Below are 19,086 nucleotides of genomic sequence, written 5' to 3'. Positions count from 1 at the left end.
GGTATTTTCTTGTTGTTGCTTTGTAGACGATGAGGTTCTCATCTGAAGAGCTTCTTTTCCAGGCGGCTTCCGCCCTTCTGCGCTCTTGCTTCAGTAATGCCAGTTGGTTGTTGAACCAGCTGGAATTATTTTTCCGGATGCGGGTTTTACGTTTCGGCGCTATTAAGTCGGCTGACTGTAATAGGGCTGTGTTTATGGAATCCAGTGTTTCTTCAGCCGTTTGATGCGGCTGAATTGTATTTATTTTTTTCCTTAACATGGCTTTGAAGAGTTCCGAGTGGAGCTTCTTCTGACATCTAGTCCAGTGTGTTATCACTGGATTTGATGTTTTAGTTAAGGGTGGGAAATCGGAAATAATGAATTTAATTGCATGGTGATCTGTCCATGGCAATGGTTCATTTTCCAAGATTTTTATTTCCAGATCTTGTCTGAAAATAAGATCGAGTGTGTGACCTGAAACATGTGTGGGCCCACATACTAGTTGTTGTAGCCCTAATCCTTCGAAGTGATCAATGCAGGCGTCGGCAATGGGGTCTTGCGGGGAGTTGGCCCAGAGATTGAAGTCCCCGAGCAGCAAAAGGTGTTTGCTGTTAAGGGTATAGGTGGAGATAAAGTCCGTCAATGATGGGAGAAACTGCGATTTTGGGCCAGGTGGCCTATAGCAGAGTAGAATCCGGACGGTCTCCTGGGAGTTTGTTTGTAGTTGCAGGGTAAGGGTTTCCATGAATGGAAGAGGGTTTTGAAGGACAGGTTTAGTGATTGCAAGATGAGTCTTATGGATCACCGCCAGTCCTCCTCCTCTTTGCCCTATTCTGTTTTCAGTTATGATACGATAGTTTTCTGGCACCAGTTCTCCTAGAATGGTGTTGCAGTCGGCTGTAAGCCAGCTCTCTGTAATAAAGAGGCAGTCTAAATCGTATTGTAGAATGAAATCATGGATTTCCAGTCGGTGTTTTACTGCCGATATTGTGTTGATCAAAGCACATGATATATGCTTAGGCTGGGGTAAACGGCTGAGATTTTTGATAGTCGATCGTTGATCGATTCTCAAAAGTCACTCAGTTCTTAGAGCTTTTTTAGTGATGGCTGGTAGTATTGCGGCAAATTGCCTCAAATCTCCAATGGTTTCTGCAGAATATTGCAGATTAACCATAGTCGCCAAACACCAGGGGGAGGAGGGAGGGGGGATTATCAAGGATTAACTTAATCCTCGGTCCTGACTTGGTCCAGAGGAAGGCAGAAAAAAACCCTGGTCGTGCTACGCCAATATGCTACGACAGGGAAAAAAATCCTTCCTGACCCCTTGAGAGGCGATCGGGCGAACCCTGGATCAAGTACAAATGGTATTTGAGAAAGGGGGAGTGGGGCTAGAGTGTCGCAAGATGACCACCACTCCGGCTGCAAAGAGCCAAGGTGGTGACCTCGAGGGGGGGCAGGGGGGGATTGCCAACTGGTAGTTATTGAGTCAGGAGATGGTGGTAGGTGACCCAATTACAAGGGGGTAGCAGGCTGGTATCTGGAGGGGAGGGGCGGGGGGCCACTCGGTCGCGGCATTGAAGGGGTGAGGATGGGGCCCTACCTATCTACATCCGTGGGCCACACGTCCTACTCCTAGGAAGCGTGCGCCGGTAGCTGCCGGGATGCAGTTCTAGCCCTAGGGAAGAGGGGGGTCCAGCTGGTGTCCGTTGCACGTTCATTTATTAGACCTATACGATTACCCACCACCGTCCGTGGGTACACTAGCCCTGAGTGTTCAGTTAAATTGCCTGTCTCTGCGCGGCAGGTTACTCAGGCTCACGTGCCAGTCACACTGGGTGGGGGTGTCATCGGGTTCATTCATGCGCAGTGGTCTTGAAGTTCTGCTCATATTCTCATACATAGGTAGGCATAGGGCGTTGTTGTTTCATGTCTGTTTTTCTGTCTTGTCTAGGTTGTGTCAGCGCACCCCCAGTTCCTGCTCTTCTTCCATTTCTGCCGGCCATGTCATCATCCCTTTGGGTTCGGTCTATCAGACCGTCTGGTTTATGACTGAGCTTAGGTTGTTGCTGCTGTAGCGCATGGGCCTCGTCCTTCTGCTCCGTCAACATATCCATCAGCTATCCAGCACTTCAGGCTCCTGCCAGTTGTCAGTTTTTGCAACTCACCCGCTCACTTTCCTATATCAAGCATGGGTAGGCCAGGGGTTGGGGGGTTTCCTCACGGAGCTACGTCTCTGGCGGCCGGTGGTAGTATTCGTTGTTAGGCATGGTTGCAGGGGCTTCTCAGGCCAGTTCTGGTTCAGTTGCCCCAAGTATCCTCTCATCATAAACGCTTCAGGCTCTCGGCTGGCTTGTCGCAGGCTGCAGGCTCGTAACAATCTTTTTCGGGGCATTGGTCGAGTTCAGGGCTGCTTTACGCGTTCGGCAGGGGCTTCCTTCTTTCATAGGTCATGAGTCAGTAGCTTCTCCGGTCTTAACGGCTACTTATCGGGCATGCATACGGTTGCCATCCGGGTGCGTGCTGCTTTACTTCTTGGTTGCTTATCTACCCCTCTTCACCTAAATATGGGTCTTTTGCCCTCTTTCAGGCGTACCTACCAGCGGGCCAAAGGCACACTCCAGGCCATTGGTTATTAGGGTTATCGCATCCCTTACTCGAAGACTCTGATTACAAGTGAGAAGGCTGGCCGCAGGCCAGCCTGTATTTGTGGGAGGAGTCTGAGGGTACTTAAGACTCCCTCCCTGTCAGGGCTGGGTTCGCCGTCCATTTCACAGTGATTTGTGGGTGGACAAAGATAGAGGTTGGCCTTCCACCCTGGGCCCTCCAATGGGATCTGACTTCAGATTTACATTACTGCTGTTGGGTGTGACTTTCACATTATTAATGTATGTGCTTTGCTGTTCTATATTTCCATGGCTGTATTTCCTATGCAGATACATATTTTCTTTATGTATAACAAGGACAGCCAGTGGCATTGTTGAGGAATAGTGAAGACCTGTCCATGGATGGAGTGCAAGAAGATCTGTGCTCTCCTTTCTAACAATGACTAGATCCCAGTGATCTGATAGGAACCCATCTGGGTAATATTGATCCAGCTGACACCATAGATGTCCCTTTGAGACAGGTCCTCTATCAGTGTCCCATTAGCAGCAGGTGGAATCATTGGCTCTAGATGGGCTCCTGGCTGGTGTGCTGTATCTTTCCGGGAGGGCCATCTGTTCTGATGACCCTGCCATTTGTTACTATTGGAAAACTAAATCTGTATTTATTTCTTCTTCTTTGAGAGGCCCGGAAATTCAGAAACTGTCAGGTTATACCAGTGTTTCTCAACTCCAGTCCTCGAGGCGCCCCAACAGGTCATGTTTTCAGGATCTCCCTCAGATGAAACGACTGTGGTAATTACCAAGGCAGTGAAACTGATCAAATCACCTGTGCAAAATAATGGAAAGCCTGAAAACATGACCTGTTGGGGCGCCTTGAGGACTGGAGTTGAGAAACACTGGGTTATACTGCCACCTACAGGAAGAAAGGGACACTGGCAAACAAACTGTGGGCCCAGTATAGACCCTCCTACTCCCAGTATGCCTTAGTTTTATGGGAGTGTCCAGGAGAAGGGTTGCCTTTTCTCTGTCTATTTTTATAATAATAAAAGATGAATTTTGAGATAAAGTTTGGCCGTGCTTTGACATTGTGTACAGGTGGAAATCTCAGGAGGAACGCCATGGGGGAACAGAAAAGAGTCTTCACCAACCACAAGATTGGCGGAGCACAACTGTCTACAATGTCTTTGTATGATGGAGGATTAGCACTGGGAACACCTGAGCTCATTTGGGGGGCAGCATATACTTTTGCCTCCACCTGAGGAGATCACACCTCACCCAATCTAATCCCCTCCACCTGAGGAGATCCCATCTCACCTCATCCAATACCATCCCCTCCATATGAGAAGACTCCACCTCACCTAATATTGTTTCCTCAACCTGAGGAGACCCCCCTTAACTAATGCCATCCCCTCCACCTTAGGAGACCCACCTCGCCCAATACCATCCTCCCAGCCCAAGGAGATCTCACCCAATACATCCCCTTTACCTGAGGATCCCACCTCCCCTAATATTGTTCCCTCAACCTGAGGAGATCCCACCTCACCCAACACCATCTCCTCCACCTGAGGAGACACCACCTCATCCGATACTGTCCTCCCTGCACAAGGAGACCCCACCTCACCTGTTTACCATCCTCCTCACCTGATACTGTCCCCTCTACCTGAGAAGATCCCACCTCACCCAATATCATTCCCTTCACCTGAGGAGACCCCACCTCACCAAATACCATCCCCTCCACCAGAGGAGGCCACACCTGACCTGATACCATCCTCCCTGCACAAGGAGACCCCACCAAAACTGTTACTGCCCTCCTCGCCTGAGGAGACCTCGTCCGATACTGCCCCCCACCCGAGAAGACCCCACCTCACTCAATACTATCCTCCCTGCACAAGCAGACCCCACCTCATCCGTTACAGTCATCCCTGCCCGAGGAGACCTCTCCTTGCCTAATACTGTCCCCTCCACCTGAGAAGACCCCACCTCACCCAATATCATCCCCTTCACCCGAGGAGACCCCACATCACCTGTTACCGTCCTCCTAGGCCGAGGAGACCTCTCCCCGCTTGATACTGTCCACTCCACCTGAGGAGACCGCACCTCACCTGATACCGTCCTCACTGCACAAGACCACCCCACCTCACCCATTACTGTCCTCCAAGACCTCTACTCGACTGATACTGTCCCCTCCACCTGAGAAGACCCCACCTCACCCAATATCATCCCCTTCATCTGAGGAAACCCCACCTTACCCAACACCATCCCCTCCACCTGAGGAGACCTCCCAACCTTACTCAACACCATTCCCTTCACCTGAGTAGACCCCCATCACCATCCCCTCCACCTTGTGTATGATATCAGGCAGACTTGTCTTAAACTGTCCACAGCACAGACATCTCTTCCCTATTCCTACCTATAGCATTGCATTGTCTGCAGCTCTGACAGACTCTCATTTCCATAGAAGGGAAAGGTGCTTCACCAGATATGTCAGGAGATTCCTGCTTCTCCTGCCTGCACCTACTTTTTTACCACCCATAGCATGGTGTGATTGGACTGAGCTGTAATTTCTTCACCCACCACTAGGTGTCCTCAATGCTCATATGCATTCTGTGCATCCAATTTATAATATATATGAAACATGCATGTATTTTATGGTACAAATTTTATGTTATACATACAAACAGTATATAATAGGAATATATTATGTGGTAAATATAGACAGTGCGAGGAAAGGAATGAATGCAGGGAGAGGTGCGAGGGGGAAGGGAGGGGAAGGAAGAGGTGAGAGGGGGAAGTGAGAGGAGAGAGAGGAAGGAAGAGGTGAGAGGGGAAAGATAGGAAAGGGAGAGGAGGGGAAGTGAGAGGAGAGAGGGGGAAGGGAGAGGAAGGAAGAGGTGAGAGGGGGAAGGGAGAGGAGAGAGGGGGGAAGGGAGAGCAAGGAAGAGGTGAGAGGGGAAAGGGAGAGGAAGGAAGAAGTGAGAGGGGGAAGGGAGATGATAGAGAGGGAAGGTAGATTAGACGGGGAAGGAAGAGGTGATAGAGGGGGAAGGGAAGGGGAAGATAGGAAAGGGAGAGGAGAGAGGGGAAGTGAGAGGAGAGAGGGGGAAGGGAGTGGTGAGAGGGGGAAGGGAGATGGTATCAGCTGTGGAGAACAAGCTGAGAAGTTGATAATCAGAGAATCACAGAATAAGGTTAATAAAAATATACAAAACTTTATTGATGAGTAAAAAACCTCAGTGGGGTAAATCTATAGAGAATAACATCTTCCAATAACTAGGTAATAATATTGGTAGCCCAATAATCAATTGGGATAATCAAGTCCCTTTGGGTAATGATTCATGACATGAAAACCTCTGGGGAATAATACATGTCCTCATATACAATATACCAGACATAAAATGTAATCAGAACAACCTATGGATAAATCATAGTAATAAAAATAGCAGCAAGTAGGCAGTGAAAGGCAAAGTGGCTGGACAGACTCGGCAGAATGAAATATCAGTAGCCGTGTTGGCAGATGGTCATGCAAAGCAGAGATGGGGGAGTTGGCATCGGGATCGGCTCTTATACAAGATAATGTCAGCAACATGGAGAAAGCAATTGCAAAGAGATGCAGCAAGCAGAGAGAGGCACTGGGAGCCGGTAATGCTGTATATGTTGGATAGAGCCACATCACTTTATTACATCCAAAGAGAGGAGGGAGTGCTGGAAAAAGAGAAAATGCAATGAAGGGAGAGGAGAGAATATAGAGCACAGGGAGAGGAGAAAGGGCAGCTAGAGTGCAGGAAAAAGAGCAAAGGGAGAGGATGGAGAGAAGTATGAAGGATGGCGAGTAGTGTGAAGGATGGAGAGAAGTATGGAGGATGGAGGGTAGTTTGGAGGATGGAGAGTAAGAGACCAGAACTTATCCAAAAAATCTCTAATCCTGTTGCCAGTGCACTATATTGTGGCCTCATCATACAGACTGGCTGTTGTTTACTTGAGAAAGCTTGCAGGGAAATTATTGAAATGTTTTTTTTTATAAATGCTTTGCTACAGCAGGTTCTATACAGGGTAAAATGTGCCACTTTACAGGCAGACTAAGGAGACCTCCCCGGCACTATGTAGAGTAGTATGGGGGATGTAGCATAGGATGGAGAGGAAAGAGTAGTATGAAGGATGGAGAGTAGTATGGGGGATGGAGAGTAGTATGGGGGATGGAGAGTAGTATGGGGGATGGAGAGTAGTATGGGGGATGGAGAGGATTATGGAGGATATGAGGAGTATGGAGAGTTTTAGGACAGCAGTAAGAGAAAGATGCGGTCTCTGTGGCGGTATTAGTGATTGTTCCAGTCAGCTTTTATTGATGAGAAACTTTAGAAAATTTATTTTTCTCCGCCATGAATGAGTCCTTATAATGAGTCGGATCCTCATCATCATCATAGTAAGTATTGATAATATTGGAAAGTGTGGAATCCTACAGAGGGGAGAAGAGGGAATTCACAATGGGAGGCGACCATTATATCCATGAAGAGTAGAAGACTTTCCTTTAGAGGGTTGCAGAGAAATCCAAGGTGTCAGTGAGAACATCCTCTATACATGGAAAAGATCCAGCAGACCCAACACCAGGACACAATCACCAGACAAATCTCAGGCCCTCTACAAGAGATAATTGTACAATTACACCGAGATATTACATTGTATACATTCCATGAAATGTTTCATCAATACATATATGTGTGAATGTGATGTGTATATCATTCCATTTTTACACAGGAACTCGATCATATCAGTAATTTGGCTACTTTCCATCCACAGAAGAATTGGGATCATGTGACCTGAGGAAGATCTGCAGATCCCAATATCAGCAGCAGAGACGACTGAGGAGATGGTTGTATTCAGAATATTGAAGGTCGGCCCCATTCCCATCCCTGGAACAGGCAGGACAGGATTTATTATTTTCTGTTAGGAAGTGATCCAGATTTATAGACAAGCCAGAATCCAGGAACTGGGACTGATCAGCACCAGAGATGGATGAACAGTTCAAGCCGAGCAAAAGTTTGGCCGAATATCGCCTGCTCGCCCATTCGGCAAACACCTGATATTGCAGTTAGCTTGGCGGGATGTTCACCCGCTGAGCGCCCCACAATGCACTGTGCACATCGCAGTGCATTTTAGGGCCCTAATTGGATAAAGCCAGCGGTCAGGTGCAAGGCTTCGCCAATTAGCACTGTCGGGGCCCTAATTGGACAAAGTGATAATGACTTTCTCCAATCAGGGCTCAGTGCTCATAGTCCCACCAGCCATAATAGAGTGTGCCTGTGTGTTGTTATGCTGATGATTTTAAGCTCCCTGTGTTGCCGTTTGCGATCAAGGCTTTCACACTGAGTAGAATCTGTTTTTGCTCAGAGGGGAATCTGTCCACTGATCCTCCGCTGAGTGGAGTGGGCTGATTACAGGTTGATGTAAACAAACTAGCTGTCCATTTACACCTGACTGCCCTCCAATCCACTAGATGGAGGGGGAACGGATCCCTTTCCGTTTTGTTTAGCAGATCGGATTGGAAGTATGCAGGTGTAAATGGACACAGGTCCATTTAGATCAATCGCTCTATACTAGTGATGGGAGATTTAGATCAGACCTGTCATGGGAACCCACCTACAATGTTTTCCTTTTAACTGCTTGCTGACCACCCTCAGCACATTTACTGCAGCAGGGTGGCACTGGCAGGCTTGATCACATATATGTAGTTCATCCAGCCTGTTCCTGCACTTTGTTTCAAGGCGGGATGGGGTAGGGACCAGGGGCGGAGTTAAGGGTGGGGCTGCAAAGGGGGCACCACCAGGTAGGCTAGACAGGGCCCCATGATTTCTATCTCAGTATAGTCTAATGTGTGTGTAGAGTTTTAGTGTACTGTTAGTATAGTGTGAGTATAGTGTAGTGAAGTGTTTAACACCACATTACATAGCATTTAGTGCTGTATACCCTATTATCTTGGTTTCTATGTGTGTTTTTTTCTGTCTTTTACCTTTTTTTTTTATTGTCAGCTGCAGTTTTTCTGACTGTGACACTGGTGTTCCTTCTTTTTTCTAGTTTTTACATTTCTGTCAGTGGCAGTCCTCAATTTAAAATGCACCAAACACCACTTTTCATTGAATAAAGTTCATCCAATAACACATTTCCCAGTTTCTAATAAATTTGGGTAATAATCCCCCCATCATGTCTGGGAGGACAAGGAGAGGTAGACGTTCCCATGGCACTGTGAGAAGGCCAGCAGCTTATGTGTTCACAGACAAAGGTGGATGTGGTCAGTCCTTAGGCAGGGCATCATTTCCGCTGTTTAGTGATATTGCCCGTGCTATCCAGCCACAGCATGCATAGGAGGTGGTGGACTGGATTACTAAACCGTCCTCATTCTTCTCATCCTCTGTCACCCAATCAGAGACTAGTGTGCAGTCCCCTGCAGCTTCCAGAGTGGCTAAACCTGCCTCCTTGTCCACAGCTATTCCTGCCATAGCCCCAGCATCATTCATGGAGAAGTCAGCAGAGATATTTAAACACAGCGTCAGCCACTTGCTCCTTGACAATGCACAGCCAATACTGGATTCAGATGTTGGTTCTGAGGTATTGCCAAGTTGTCTCCAGTGTTAATGAGGATGGAGGAGATGATGAGGTCACTGATGCGAGTTGGGTGCCGGATAGAGCAGAGGAGGAAAGTGAGGGTGAGGCACAACCCCAACCAGGCAGTCATGGAATAGTAGAGTAGCCCCCCTATTCCATCACATTGTGGCGCTGTTATCTCCCGGCCCACTTCCCACAGCTCAGCTGTCTGGGCCTTTTTTGGCACATATACAGCCGATTGCACTGTTGCAATTTGAAGCTTTGTCTCAAGTGCATCAAGCATGGAAAGAACTCCAACAATTTGGGTACCACATGCTTGACAAGGCATTTAACCTCCCACCACTCACCCCGTTGGCAAGAGCACCTAAAAGCCGCACAAATCTGTCCCTCCTCCTTACTCACCTCAGTCTGCCCCCACTATACCTCATGAGCTCTCAGCAGCTTCCACTGACAGATATAATGGCAGTGGTGGCTGGTGCTCAACATTTTTGGGGGCGCAAACAATCTGAAAAAAAACACATCAAATGCTGCCACTGCATCCCCCGCCCGCCCGGCACTTACCTGTTTTGGTGGGGCAGTGGGTCACAGAGGTGATGTCCTCCACACTCCTTGATATCTTCTCCTGTCCTCTCTTCCCATCCTCTACTATGATTGGATACCTGATAGGCGGTGTACAATCACAGCGCCTGTCGTTTCAGCCAATCAGGTGACAGGTAACAGACCCAAGCATCTAATTGGCTGAGAGGCGGTTCAGTTTTAGGAAAGTGAATAAATATTCACTTTCCTAACACAACGGTGAGTGAACTGTGTGCGCCCAGCATAGCGCCCGCTGTTCACCTTTTTGGGTGCCTATTAGAGCCTATGGCTCTAATTAGGTGCTTCCAAAAAATACCCTGCTGTGTAATTCTGGTGCTTGGCACCCGAAAAGGGGTCGGGCACCTGAATAGGGGGTGGCAGCAGTGGCCATAGATAGATTCATGCATTGCATGAATCTATGGTGATAGGTGGCAGGAGAGAGGGGGCGGCACCTATGCGCTCTTTATTGATGCACCACCTCTGGATGATGGTATAGTGCAGGGTGTCCCAGGTCCTTGTAGCTCATCTGCCAGTAGCACACCACCAGCTACAGAGTAGTAAGGCTTGCTCAAAGTGGTGCAAAAAAATGTTATTTCCATCCAAACTCTGCCAAAAAAAATCTCTAATCCTGTTCCGCATCACACAAACTGGCTGTTATTTATAAAATAAAGAAAGATTGCAGGAAAAAACTTAGATGTCAATATTTTTTCTTAATAATTGTCTGTTTTGCTGCAGCCGGTTCTAAATATGGTACAAATGTGCTACTTTAAAAACAGACTAAGAAGACCCCCCCCCCCCAGCACTATATTTAAAGGATTATTTTTTTTATTTTTTCACTTTAAGCAACAATAAAATCACTGCTCCTTTAAAAAAAAGATTGTTCTTAAAAATGTTTTTCATTGATGTCCCCAGGGCAGTACCTGGGCCCCCATACCATTTTTATGGTCAATTACTTGCATATAAGCCATCAAAATGGGGACTTCTGATTTTTGCAGTTCGGGTCCTATAGGCTTCAATGGGGTTTGTCGTTAGGGTCCAATTTTTTGTGATGTTCAAAAGTTGATGTGAACCGATTAAGGCCCATCACTAGTGACTACACGTAATACTCTGCAGTGGGATGGGTGACACATAATGCTCTGCCGTGGGATGGGTGACACTCAATGCCCTAAGAGGGGGTGACACAGAATGAACTGAGAATGGGGTGACACACAATGCCCTGGGGGTGACACAGAATCTGCCTGGGGGGGTGACACAATGCTGGGTGGTGATTGTTAAAATAAAAAAAAAATTCCAATGAAAATTAAGTCAGTCAGATGTATTGTCAGTAAACTGTGACACAACAGGACAGTGTCTTGTATCAATAAAGTTTGTTATCATTTTTGGTCCTTGTGCCGTTGTCACAAAACGTCATCCAGGAGCCAATCCACATGCAACTCTGAAAGTGAGGGAGCCTCTGCCACTCATAGAGAGGAGGCGGGCTAGAGCTCAGAGCCCCGGATTTCCAATCAGATGACAATGGAGGCGGAGCTGTAGCGGTGATCTGATGTCTGGGCCCCTGTACATGCGGTGCAGCCAGTGTGTCACCGCAGGCTTGTAGTACAATAGATGGGAGCGAGCATGCGCGGGTGTCCCTATCAGATAAGTGCTGTGAAGAGGCACTGGTCACACAGCAACACAGGACGTGGACAATACTGAGCAGAAATTACGCCATTTAGAAGAGGAAAAGAACACAAAGATTATTATTACTGGAATTCTATATTTAAGGATCAGAAAGAGAAAATAAAATGTGAGAGTTCATATCACTTTACTCTGATATCATTCCATTCTGGACATTTTCTTCATATCAGGAGCCGTGTATTACCTGAGAGGGGGAGGATCCATGTATTACCTGAGAGGGGGAGGAGCCGTGTATTACCTGAGAGGGGGAGGATCCATGTATTTCCTGAGAGGGGGAGGAGCTCCCACCCACCATCTTCTTATCTTCTTCTGTCTATAGATACAATCCAGTATTTATCCCTTCATAGAAGGATAAAATGAGAGTGTTAGAAGAGGAAATGTTGCTGTGATGATGGAAAGGGGGAGGGGATCATACTGTGCTCTGTAAGAAATGATGGAAAAGTGAGGGGCCCTCACCATGGCAGGGGCCACACACTCATGGCCATCCAACCATTGGGATAGCAGACTGTATGCCGGGTGTGCTGGGCTGTCATGTGTACAGGATGAGAGCACACATCTGATTGATCAGTTATACTGACACATTGGATAGACAGCGGGGGGTGGGGGAGGGTAAAACCTTATGGAAGATTGAAGGACCTGACTAAGATTATTATTGGTGGATCTGATTTTCCCCATCCCCCAACTGTAATGATAAAACTTGGGATGAGGAATAAATTCTCCATCATCTGGGAAATGTGTGACTGGCACAGGAAATCTCAATCATCTCTCTCATTATCTGTATAACTACAGAGACCTCCAATGGGATCTACAGAAATTGTCACCCCGTCCTTCCATTTTCATTACAGTGCAGCCCGGGTGTCAGAAGACCTCCCAACAACGTCCCCCTCCCATCATCACCACCCAATCTTCTCTACATTTTACTATTCACATTCTAATGCCGCGTACCCCCCAATCACTTTATGTGATAAAAAAAAACAACGTTTTTAAAAATGTCACTTTAAATGACCGTTTGTGGGGGAAAACGTTGTTTTATGTCTTCTGAAAAACGACAAAAAAAATTGAAGCATGCTTCAATTTTATGTGTCGTTTTTCAAAATGTTGTTTTTTACTTCACAGAAATTGACCGTGTGTAGCAAAAAACGTTGTTTAAAACAATGTTTTTACACCCGCGCATGCCCAGAAGCTAGTTATGAAGCGAGCTTCAATGGAAAAATGTGGTGAACGTAACCTCGCTTTGCTAGAGCATTGTGAAAAAACCATGGTGTGTAGGCAACTTCATCTTTGAAAATTGAAGTTTCAAAAACGTTGTTTTTTACTTCACAGAAAATGTCATTTTTTTTCATCACATAAAGTGATGGTGTGTATGCGGCATAAGACTTAGGCCTCGTAGACACGACGGGACATGTCCGATGAAAATGGTCCGCGGACCGTTTTCATCGGACATGTCCGCTGGCGGATTTTGGTCCCGCGGACAGCGAACGCGGTGATGTGGCCACGACAATGACGTGCGCGACCCTGGAAGGTCACTGCTTCAACGCATGCGTCGAATCACTTGGACGAATGCGAGGGCTTTCGGCCGAGCGGACATGTCCGGTGAGTCGTACAGACGACCGAACATGTCCGACGGACAGGCTTCCAGCGGACATGTTTCTTAGCATGCTAAGAAACCTTTGTCCGCTGGAAACCTATCCGATCCGCCGGAAAATTGTCCGGTTGGCCGTACAGACGACCGAACATGTCCGTGGAAACTGGTCCGACGGACCAGTTTCAGCAGACATGTTCGGTCGTGTGTACGAGGCCTAAGTCTGTGTGTTTCCTCCAATAGAACCGATCTTACCATCTCTTCACAGAGAAGCCGGCATTCCGGAGGACCTCACAACAACATCTCACTTCTGACTCCGACATCTTCTCATCATCATCCAATCTTATCTTCAGATAGGTCAGAGTTTGGTTTGTAGAGATAACGGAGGAAAGATCATCACAGCACCGCAATGTCCCTTTAGAGTGATCAATACTGGAGGGAGAAACAGGAAGGAGGTGAAATGATCTTCCAGTGAGGGGCAGAAGGAGACCCATCCAATGAATAATCAGTGGGCGGGCCTTAGAAAATTAAATGTTCTTCCAGGGAGGGGCAGAAGTAGACACATCCAATGAATAATCAGTGGGCGTAGTCTTAGAGAATGAAATGTTGGGACATTTGGATGGATGATGTCATGAAATATTGGTTGGACCTCCCCTGTGAAATGGAGGTAGGTTGTCACCCACCTGAAAAGTCTTAGTGTGGAGTTACACTGTTGCGGGTACATTGCAGCATACGTGGTAACATACACATTGGATGTGTGAACGGCTCCTAGGGATGAGCCGAACACCCCCCTGTTCGGTTCGCACCAGAACTTGCGAACACACCAAATGTTCGTGTGAACTTTAGACCCCTGTTAAAGTCTATGGGACTCGAAGGTTTGAAATCTAAAGTGCTAATGTTAAAGGCTAATATGCAAGTTATTATCCTAAAAAGTGTTTGGGGACCTGGGTCCTGTCCCAGGTGAGTGTTTCGGGACCTGGGTCCTGCCCCAGGGGAGTGTTTCGGGACCCGGGTCCTGCCCCAGGGGAGTGTTTGGGGACCTGGGTCCTGGGGACATGTATCAATGCAAAAAAAGTTTTAAAAACGGACGTTTTTTTGGGAGCAGTGAATTTATTAATAATGCTAAAAGTGAAACAATAAAAGTGAAATATTCCTTTAAATTTCATACCTAGGGGGGTGTAAAGTTAGCATGTGAAATAGCGCATGTTTCCCGTACTTAGAACTGTCCCTGCACAAAGTGTAATTTCTGATAGAAAAAAGTCATTTAAAACCGGACTTGCGGCTATAATGAATTGTCGGCTCTGGCAATTCAGAGAGGATTCATTCATAAAAGCAAAAAAAAAGCGTGGGGGTCACCCCAAATTACATTACCAGGCCCTTCAGGTCTGGTATGGATATTAAGGGGATCCCCGCCGTCAATTTAAAAAAAATGACGTGGGGGTTCCCCCAAATATCCATTCCAGACCCTTCAGGTCTGGTGTGGGTTTTAAGGGGAACTCCACCCCAAATAAAAAAAATGCCGTGGAGTTCCCCCAAAAATCCACACCAGACCCCTTATCCGAGCACGTTAACCTGGCCAGCCGCGGAAAAGAGGGGGGACAGAGTGCGGCCCCCCTCTCCTGAACCGTACCAGGCCACATGCCCTCAACATGAGGAGGATGTCCCCATGTTGATGGGGACAAGGGCCTCATCCCCACAACCCTGTAAGTAATGGGGTACATTGTACCTCTACCATTTCAAGAAGGAAGTGTAAATAGTTAGAAAAAACACACACACACACACACACACACACACACACTGTAGAAAAAAAGTCCTTTATTAATAAAAAAAAAATCCAGCGGTGGTAATCCACTCTCGGTCCGGCTTCCTGCTCCAACGTTGTCTGTATCCAGCGACGGGTGATCTCCTCTCTGGTCCAGCGATGAGAAGATCTTCCGTCATCCAGAGCACAGCATCGGAGGCCGCCTCTCTCCGCCGGATACAGCCCAGCGGAATGACGCGGCTGGAGCTTTGACATTTCTTATATAGGGGAGGCGGGGACACCCGTCACGTGACCCCGTCCCCTCTGATGCAAGGGGGAAGACTGGGCTTCCCCAGTGACGTAGCAGAGGGTGCGGGGTCACGTGATGGGTGGCTCCAGCCGCGTCATTCCGCTGGGCTGTGTCCGGCGGAGAGAGGCAGCCTCCGATGCTGTGCTCTGGATCCAGGAAAATCTTCTCATCGCTGGACCGGAGATCACCCGCAGCCGTCGCTGGATACAGACAATGTTGAAGCAGGAAGCCGGGACCAAGTGGATTACTGCCACTGTTTTTTTTTTATTAATAAAGGACTTTTTTCTAGGGTGTGTGTGTTTTTTTCCAACTATTTACACTTCCTTCGTGAAATGGTAGAGGTACAATATACCCCATTACCAATTCACATAGGGGGGCCATGATCTGGGGGTCCCCTTTGTTAAAAGGGTCTTCCAGATTCTGATAAGCCCCCCGCTCACAGACCCCCACAACCACTGGGCAAGGGTTGTGGGGATGAGGCCCTTGTCCCCATCAACATGGGGACATCCTCCCCATGTTGAGGGCATGTGGCCTGGTACGGTTCAGGAGAGGGGGGGCCGCACTCTGTTCCCCCTCTTTTCTGCGGCCGGCCAGGTTAACGTGCTCAGATAAGGGGTCTGGTGTGGATTTTTGGGGGAACTCCACGCCATTTTTTTAAAAAATTTGGGGTGGAGTTTCCCTTAAAATCCACACCAGACCTGAAGGGTCTGGAATGGATATTTGGGGGGAACCCCACGTCATTTTTTTTTAATTGACGGCGGGGTTCCCCTTAATATCCATTCCAGACCTGAAGGGCCTGGTAATTGAATTTGGGGCAACCCCCACGTTTTTTTTTAATGAATGAATTCTCTCTGAATTGCCAGAGCCGACAATTCATTATAGCCGCAAGTCCGGTTTTAAATTACTTTTTTCTCTCAGAAATGACACTTTGTGCAGAGACAGTTCTATGTACGGGAAACATGCAATATTTCACATGCTGACTTTACACCCCCCCCCCAGGTATGAAATTTAAAGGAATATTACACTTTTATTGTTCACTTTTAGCATTATTAAATTCACTGCTTCCGAAAAAACGGCCGTTTTTAAAACTTTTTTTGCATTGATACATGTCCCCTGAGGCAGGACCCAGGTTCCCAAACACTTTTTAGGACAATAAATTGCATATTAGCCTTTAAAATTAACACTTTAGATTTCTCCCATAGACTTTAACAGGGTGTTCCGCGGCTTTTCGAATTTGCCGCAAACACCCAAAATTGTTCGTTGTTCGCCGAACAGGCAATGTTCGAGTCGAACATGAGTTCGACTCGAACTCGAAGCTCATCCTTAACGGCTGCCCTCGGGCGGAGCCGGGTGATGTAATTTCCTGCCTGGAACTGAAAACAGTAAATGGTGCTGGTCAGTAATATTATCTACTGCCCAATTGGTTGCTGGATATGCTGACATATTGGTTGTCAGTGCATTTATTGTAAATAGACAATTGTTTTGAAGGACGTACTTCACTATTGGTGGCATTTTTTTTTGTTTGGAGTTCTATATCCAGCCAATCAGGAGGGACCAGATCCAATGAGGGGGACAAGCATATAACACCTATACTGTATATGGGGCCAATACCTGAGGGAGCATTTCATCAGCACGAAGGTGGAGGACTCTGTACACACTTAATTTTGTAGTGACACACTGGAGGGGGCGCCATCATTGAGGAAGATTGTTCACAGATATATGGACTTTCCTCTTATTTATATCCAACTAGATACATTCATTTTGCAGCACTGGTGTTGTGGCATCAATTACTTGCAAATAGTTATTGTTATTTTTTTACATTTATCATTTCCATTACTAATGTGTTAGTTTGTAATATGTATTCTCAGCACTGGGGTTGTGGTATTACCAGCCAGTCACAGCACTGGGGTTGTGGTATCACCAGCCAGTCACAGCACTGGGTTTGTGGTATCACCAGCCAGTCACAGCACTGGGGTTGTGGTATCACCAGCCAGATGCAGCACTGGTGATTTGGTGTCAATTACCTGTATAAAGTGTATTAATACCAATTAAACACATTTTAGAGCACTGAGGTTGTGGTAGTGGTAGATTGTATGTAGTATTTGCTTTGTATTATAAATGTTATCTAATTATTATTTTAAAGTATCAGGATCAGGTGGTTTGTTACACAGCCTTATAATAACACTGTGGTTGAGGTTACACTTACCTCTGTCTGCAGGTAGGCTGTCTGTCTGTGTTAGGCCCCTTCCACACGGACGGATAGAATGGTGCTTTCAGCTGCGGATTTTACCGCAGCTAGAAGCACACAATGCTTTCCTATGACACCCTTCACACACTACGGTTACCTGCGGTTTTGTTCCCCGCGGTTTTGTGCGGATAGAAAAAAATAGATCTCAATGCGTCCAGCTGCAAAATTCCGCAGCTATCGGCACATAACCGCAGGTAACCGCAGTGCACTGTGTCAGCTGCGTTTGGTATGAACCTTGAGGGGGAACTCCACGTCAAATTTCAAATAAAAAACCGGCATGGGTTCCCCCTACAGGAGCATATCAGGCCCTTGGATCTGCTATGGATTTTAAGGAGACACCCCGTACACCGAAAAAACGTGTGCACGGAACATGATGGGACTGTGACCTCATAAGAGGCCTATATAAATCGGTGCGAGCCGTGCACACGGCATTACAGCGGGAGGAAGCGACGTGTCAACATCGAAGAAGAAGGCAGAAGGCGACAGAAGCCCGGGCACCCTCTGCCGAAGACGTCGAAGAAGCCCGGGAGGGGGGCCGCTGTAAAAGAGCTAAAGAAGAAAGGGCCCCCCCCTGGCGGAAGAGAACCAGATGGCGGTGAAGACCGACACATCCCCCCCACCGAAGACGTCGAAGAAGGCCCCCTCTCGTAAAAGAGCTAAAGAAGAGAGGGGGGCCCCCGGAGCTGACTAATAATTTACTTTAAAAACCCTGTGTAGTGTTTTTTTTAAGAAACAAATTCCACCAGGTGAATGGCTAGGGGTATGATGTACCCCATATTCATTCCCCTAGGGTGGGGGGCCAGCATCAGCACCTTATTAAAGGAGGCTCCTGGATTCCGATAAGCTTCCCTCCTGCAGACCCCGACAACCAACTACCAGGGTTGTCGGGAAGAGGCCCTGTCCTCATCAACATGGGGACAGGTGCTTTGGGGTGGGGGGCCACAGGGCGCCCCCCCTGTCCCAAAGCACCTACCCCCCATGTTGAGTTCCCCCTCAAGATTCATACCAAACGCAGTGCTTGGTATTGGCAGGGATCCAAGTCAGATCCCCGTTTAATATCGGGCTAAACGCAACCGCAGCTAAAAGCACTGTACAAATGCAGCTAATCGCTGTGCCTGGAGTCTTGAATTCCAGCAAAACATAAACATGCTTTTAGCTGCAGCAAAACAGCCGTTCGTCTGAAAGGGGCCTTATATAGAGCACCAAGTATAGGCAGACAGCAAGAGCTTGTCAGGAACATCCGCTATTCACCGATTAGAATGGCTTCATGGGAATCACCCCTTCCATATCTCAGGATCCTCAATTTATGAATGTGGGTGGACTTCAGCCATCAGCCAATCAACCCTGGGGGGGTGTTCCCTTCCCAGTCCACAAGCCGGTCCTGTGTTCTGAAGGAACCAGCGCTAAATGGTCCATGAATGGTCCTGATGGATGAGGATTGAATTTCCAATACCGGCATGTGGGTCTGATCCCAACAAGACAAATCACTGCTTGTCTGGTGTGATCAGACTCCATAGAACCATTCTGGGGGTTTCTCCTGGATTCTATCCTCACTACACATACAATGTTATATGTGCATGTACCCCAACATGTGTACAATCAGGAGCAATTATTTCCATCTCTCTGCAACCAATATTTTATTTTCTATCTATATATATAAAACTCAACGTGTGTGTGTATGTATGTATGTTCCAGCATCACGTCCAAACGGCTAAAGATATTAACATGAAACTTGGCACACATGTTACTTATATGTCAGCAACAAACATAGGA

At 47.3% G+C, this 19,086-nt stretch overlaps 1 protein-coding gene across 3 annotated transcripts in view; it reads right to left on the bottom strand.

The window, feature by feature from the left end:
- LOC120933833 (NACHT, LRR and PYD domains-containing protein 3-like) overlaps positions 1 to 19,086 on the bottom strand; it is a 187,452-nt gene that overhangs the window by 101,867 nt on the left and 66,499 nt on the right. Inside the window, exons 8-10 of one of the 3 annotated variants that reach the window (XM_040347236.1) lie at positions 13,270 to 13,446; positions 11,671 to 11,771; positions 7,135 to 7,217 (exon numbers count right to left, since the gene is read on the bottom strand). The exons of 1 other annotated variant lie outside the window; for it this stretch is intronic. In XM_040347236.1, coding sequence (XP_040203170.1) covers positions 11,732 to 11,771; positions 13,270 to 13,446 — 217 coding nt within the window. In that variant the 3' untranslated portion in view covers positions 7,135 to 7,217; positions 11,671 to 11,731. Of the gene's footprint in view, positions 1 to 6,594; positions 7,218 to 11,670; positions 11,772 to 13,269; positions 13,447 to 19,086 lie in introns of those variants that run through there. One more of the 3 variants, XM_040347237.1, reaches the window with a different exon arrangement.

Source organism: Rana temporaria, chromosome 3 (assembly GCF_905171775.1).
Source record: "Rana temporaria chromosome 3, aRanTem1.1, whole genome shotgun sequence".
NCBI classification, from domain to species: domain Eukaryota; kingdom Metazoa; phylum Chordata; class Amphibia; order Anura; family Ranidae; genus Rana; species Rana temporaria.
This window is presented reverse-complemented; position numbering and strand designations above follow the sequence as displayed.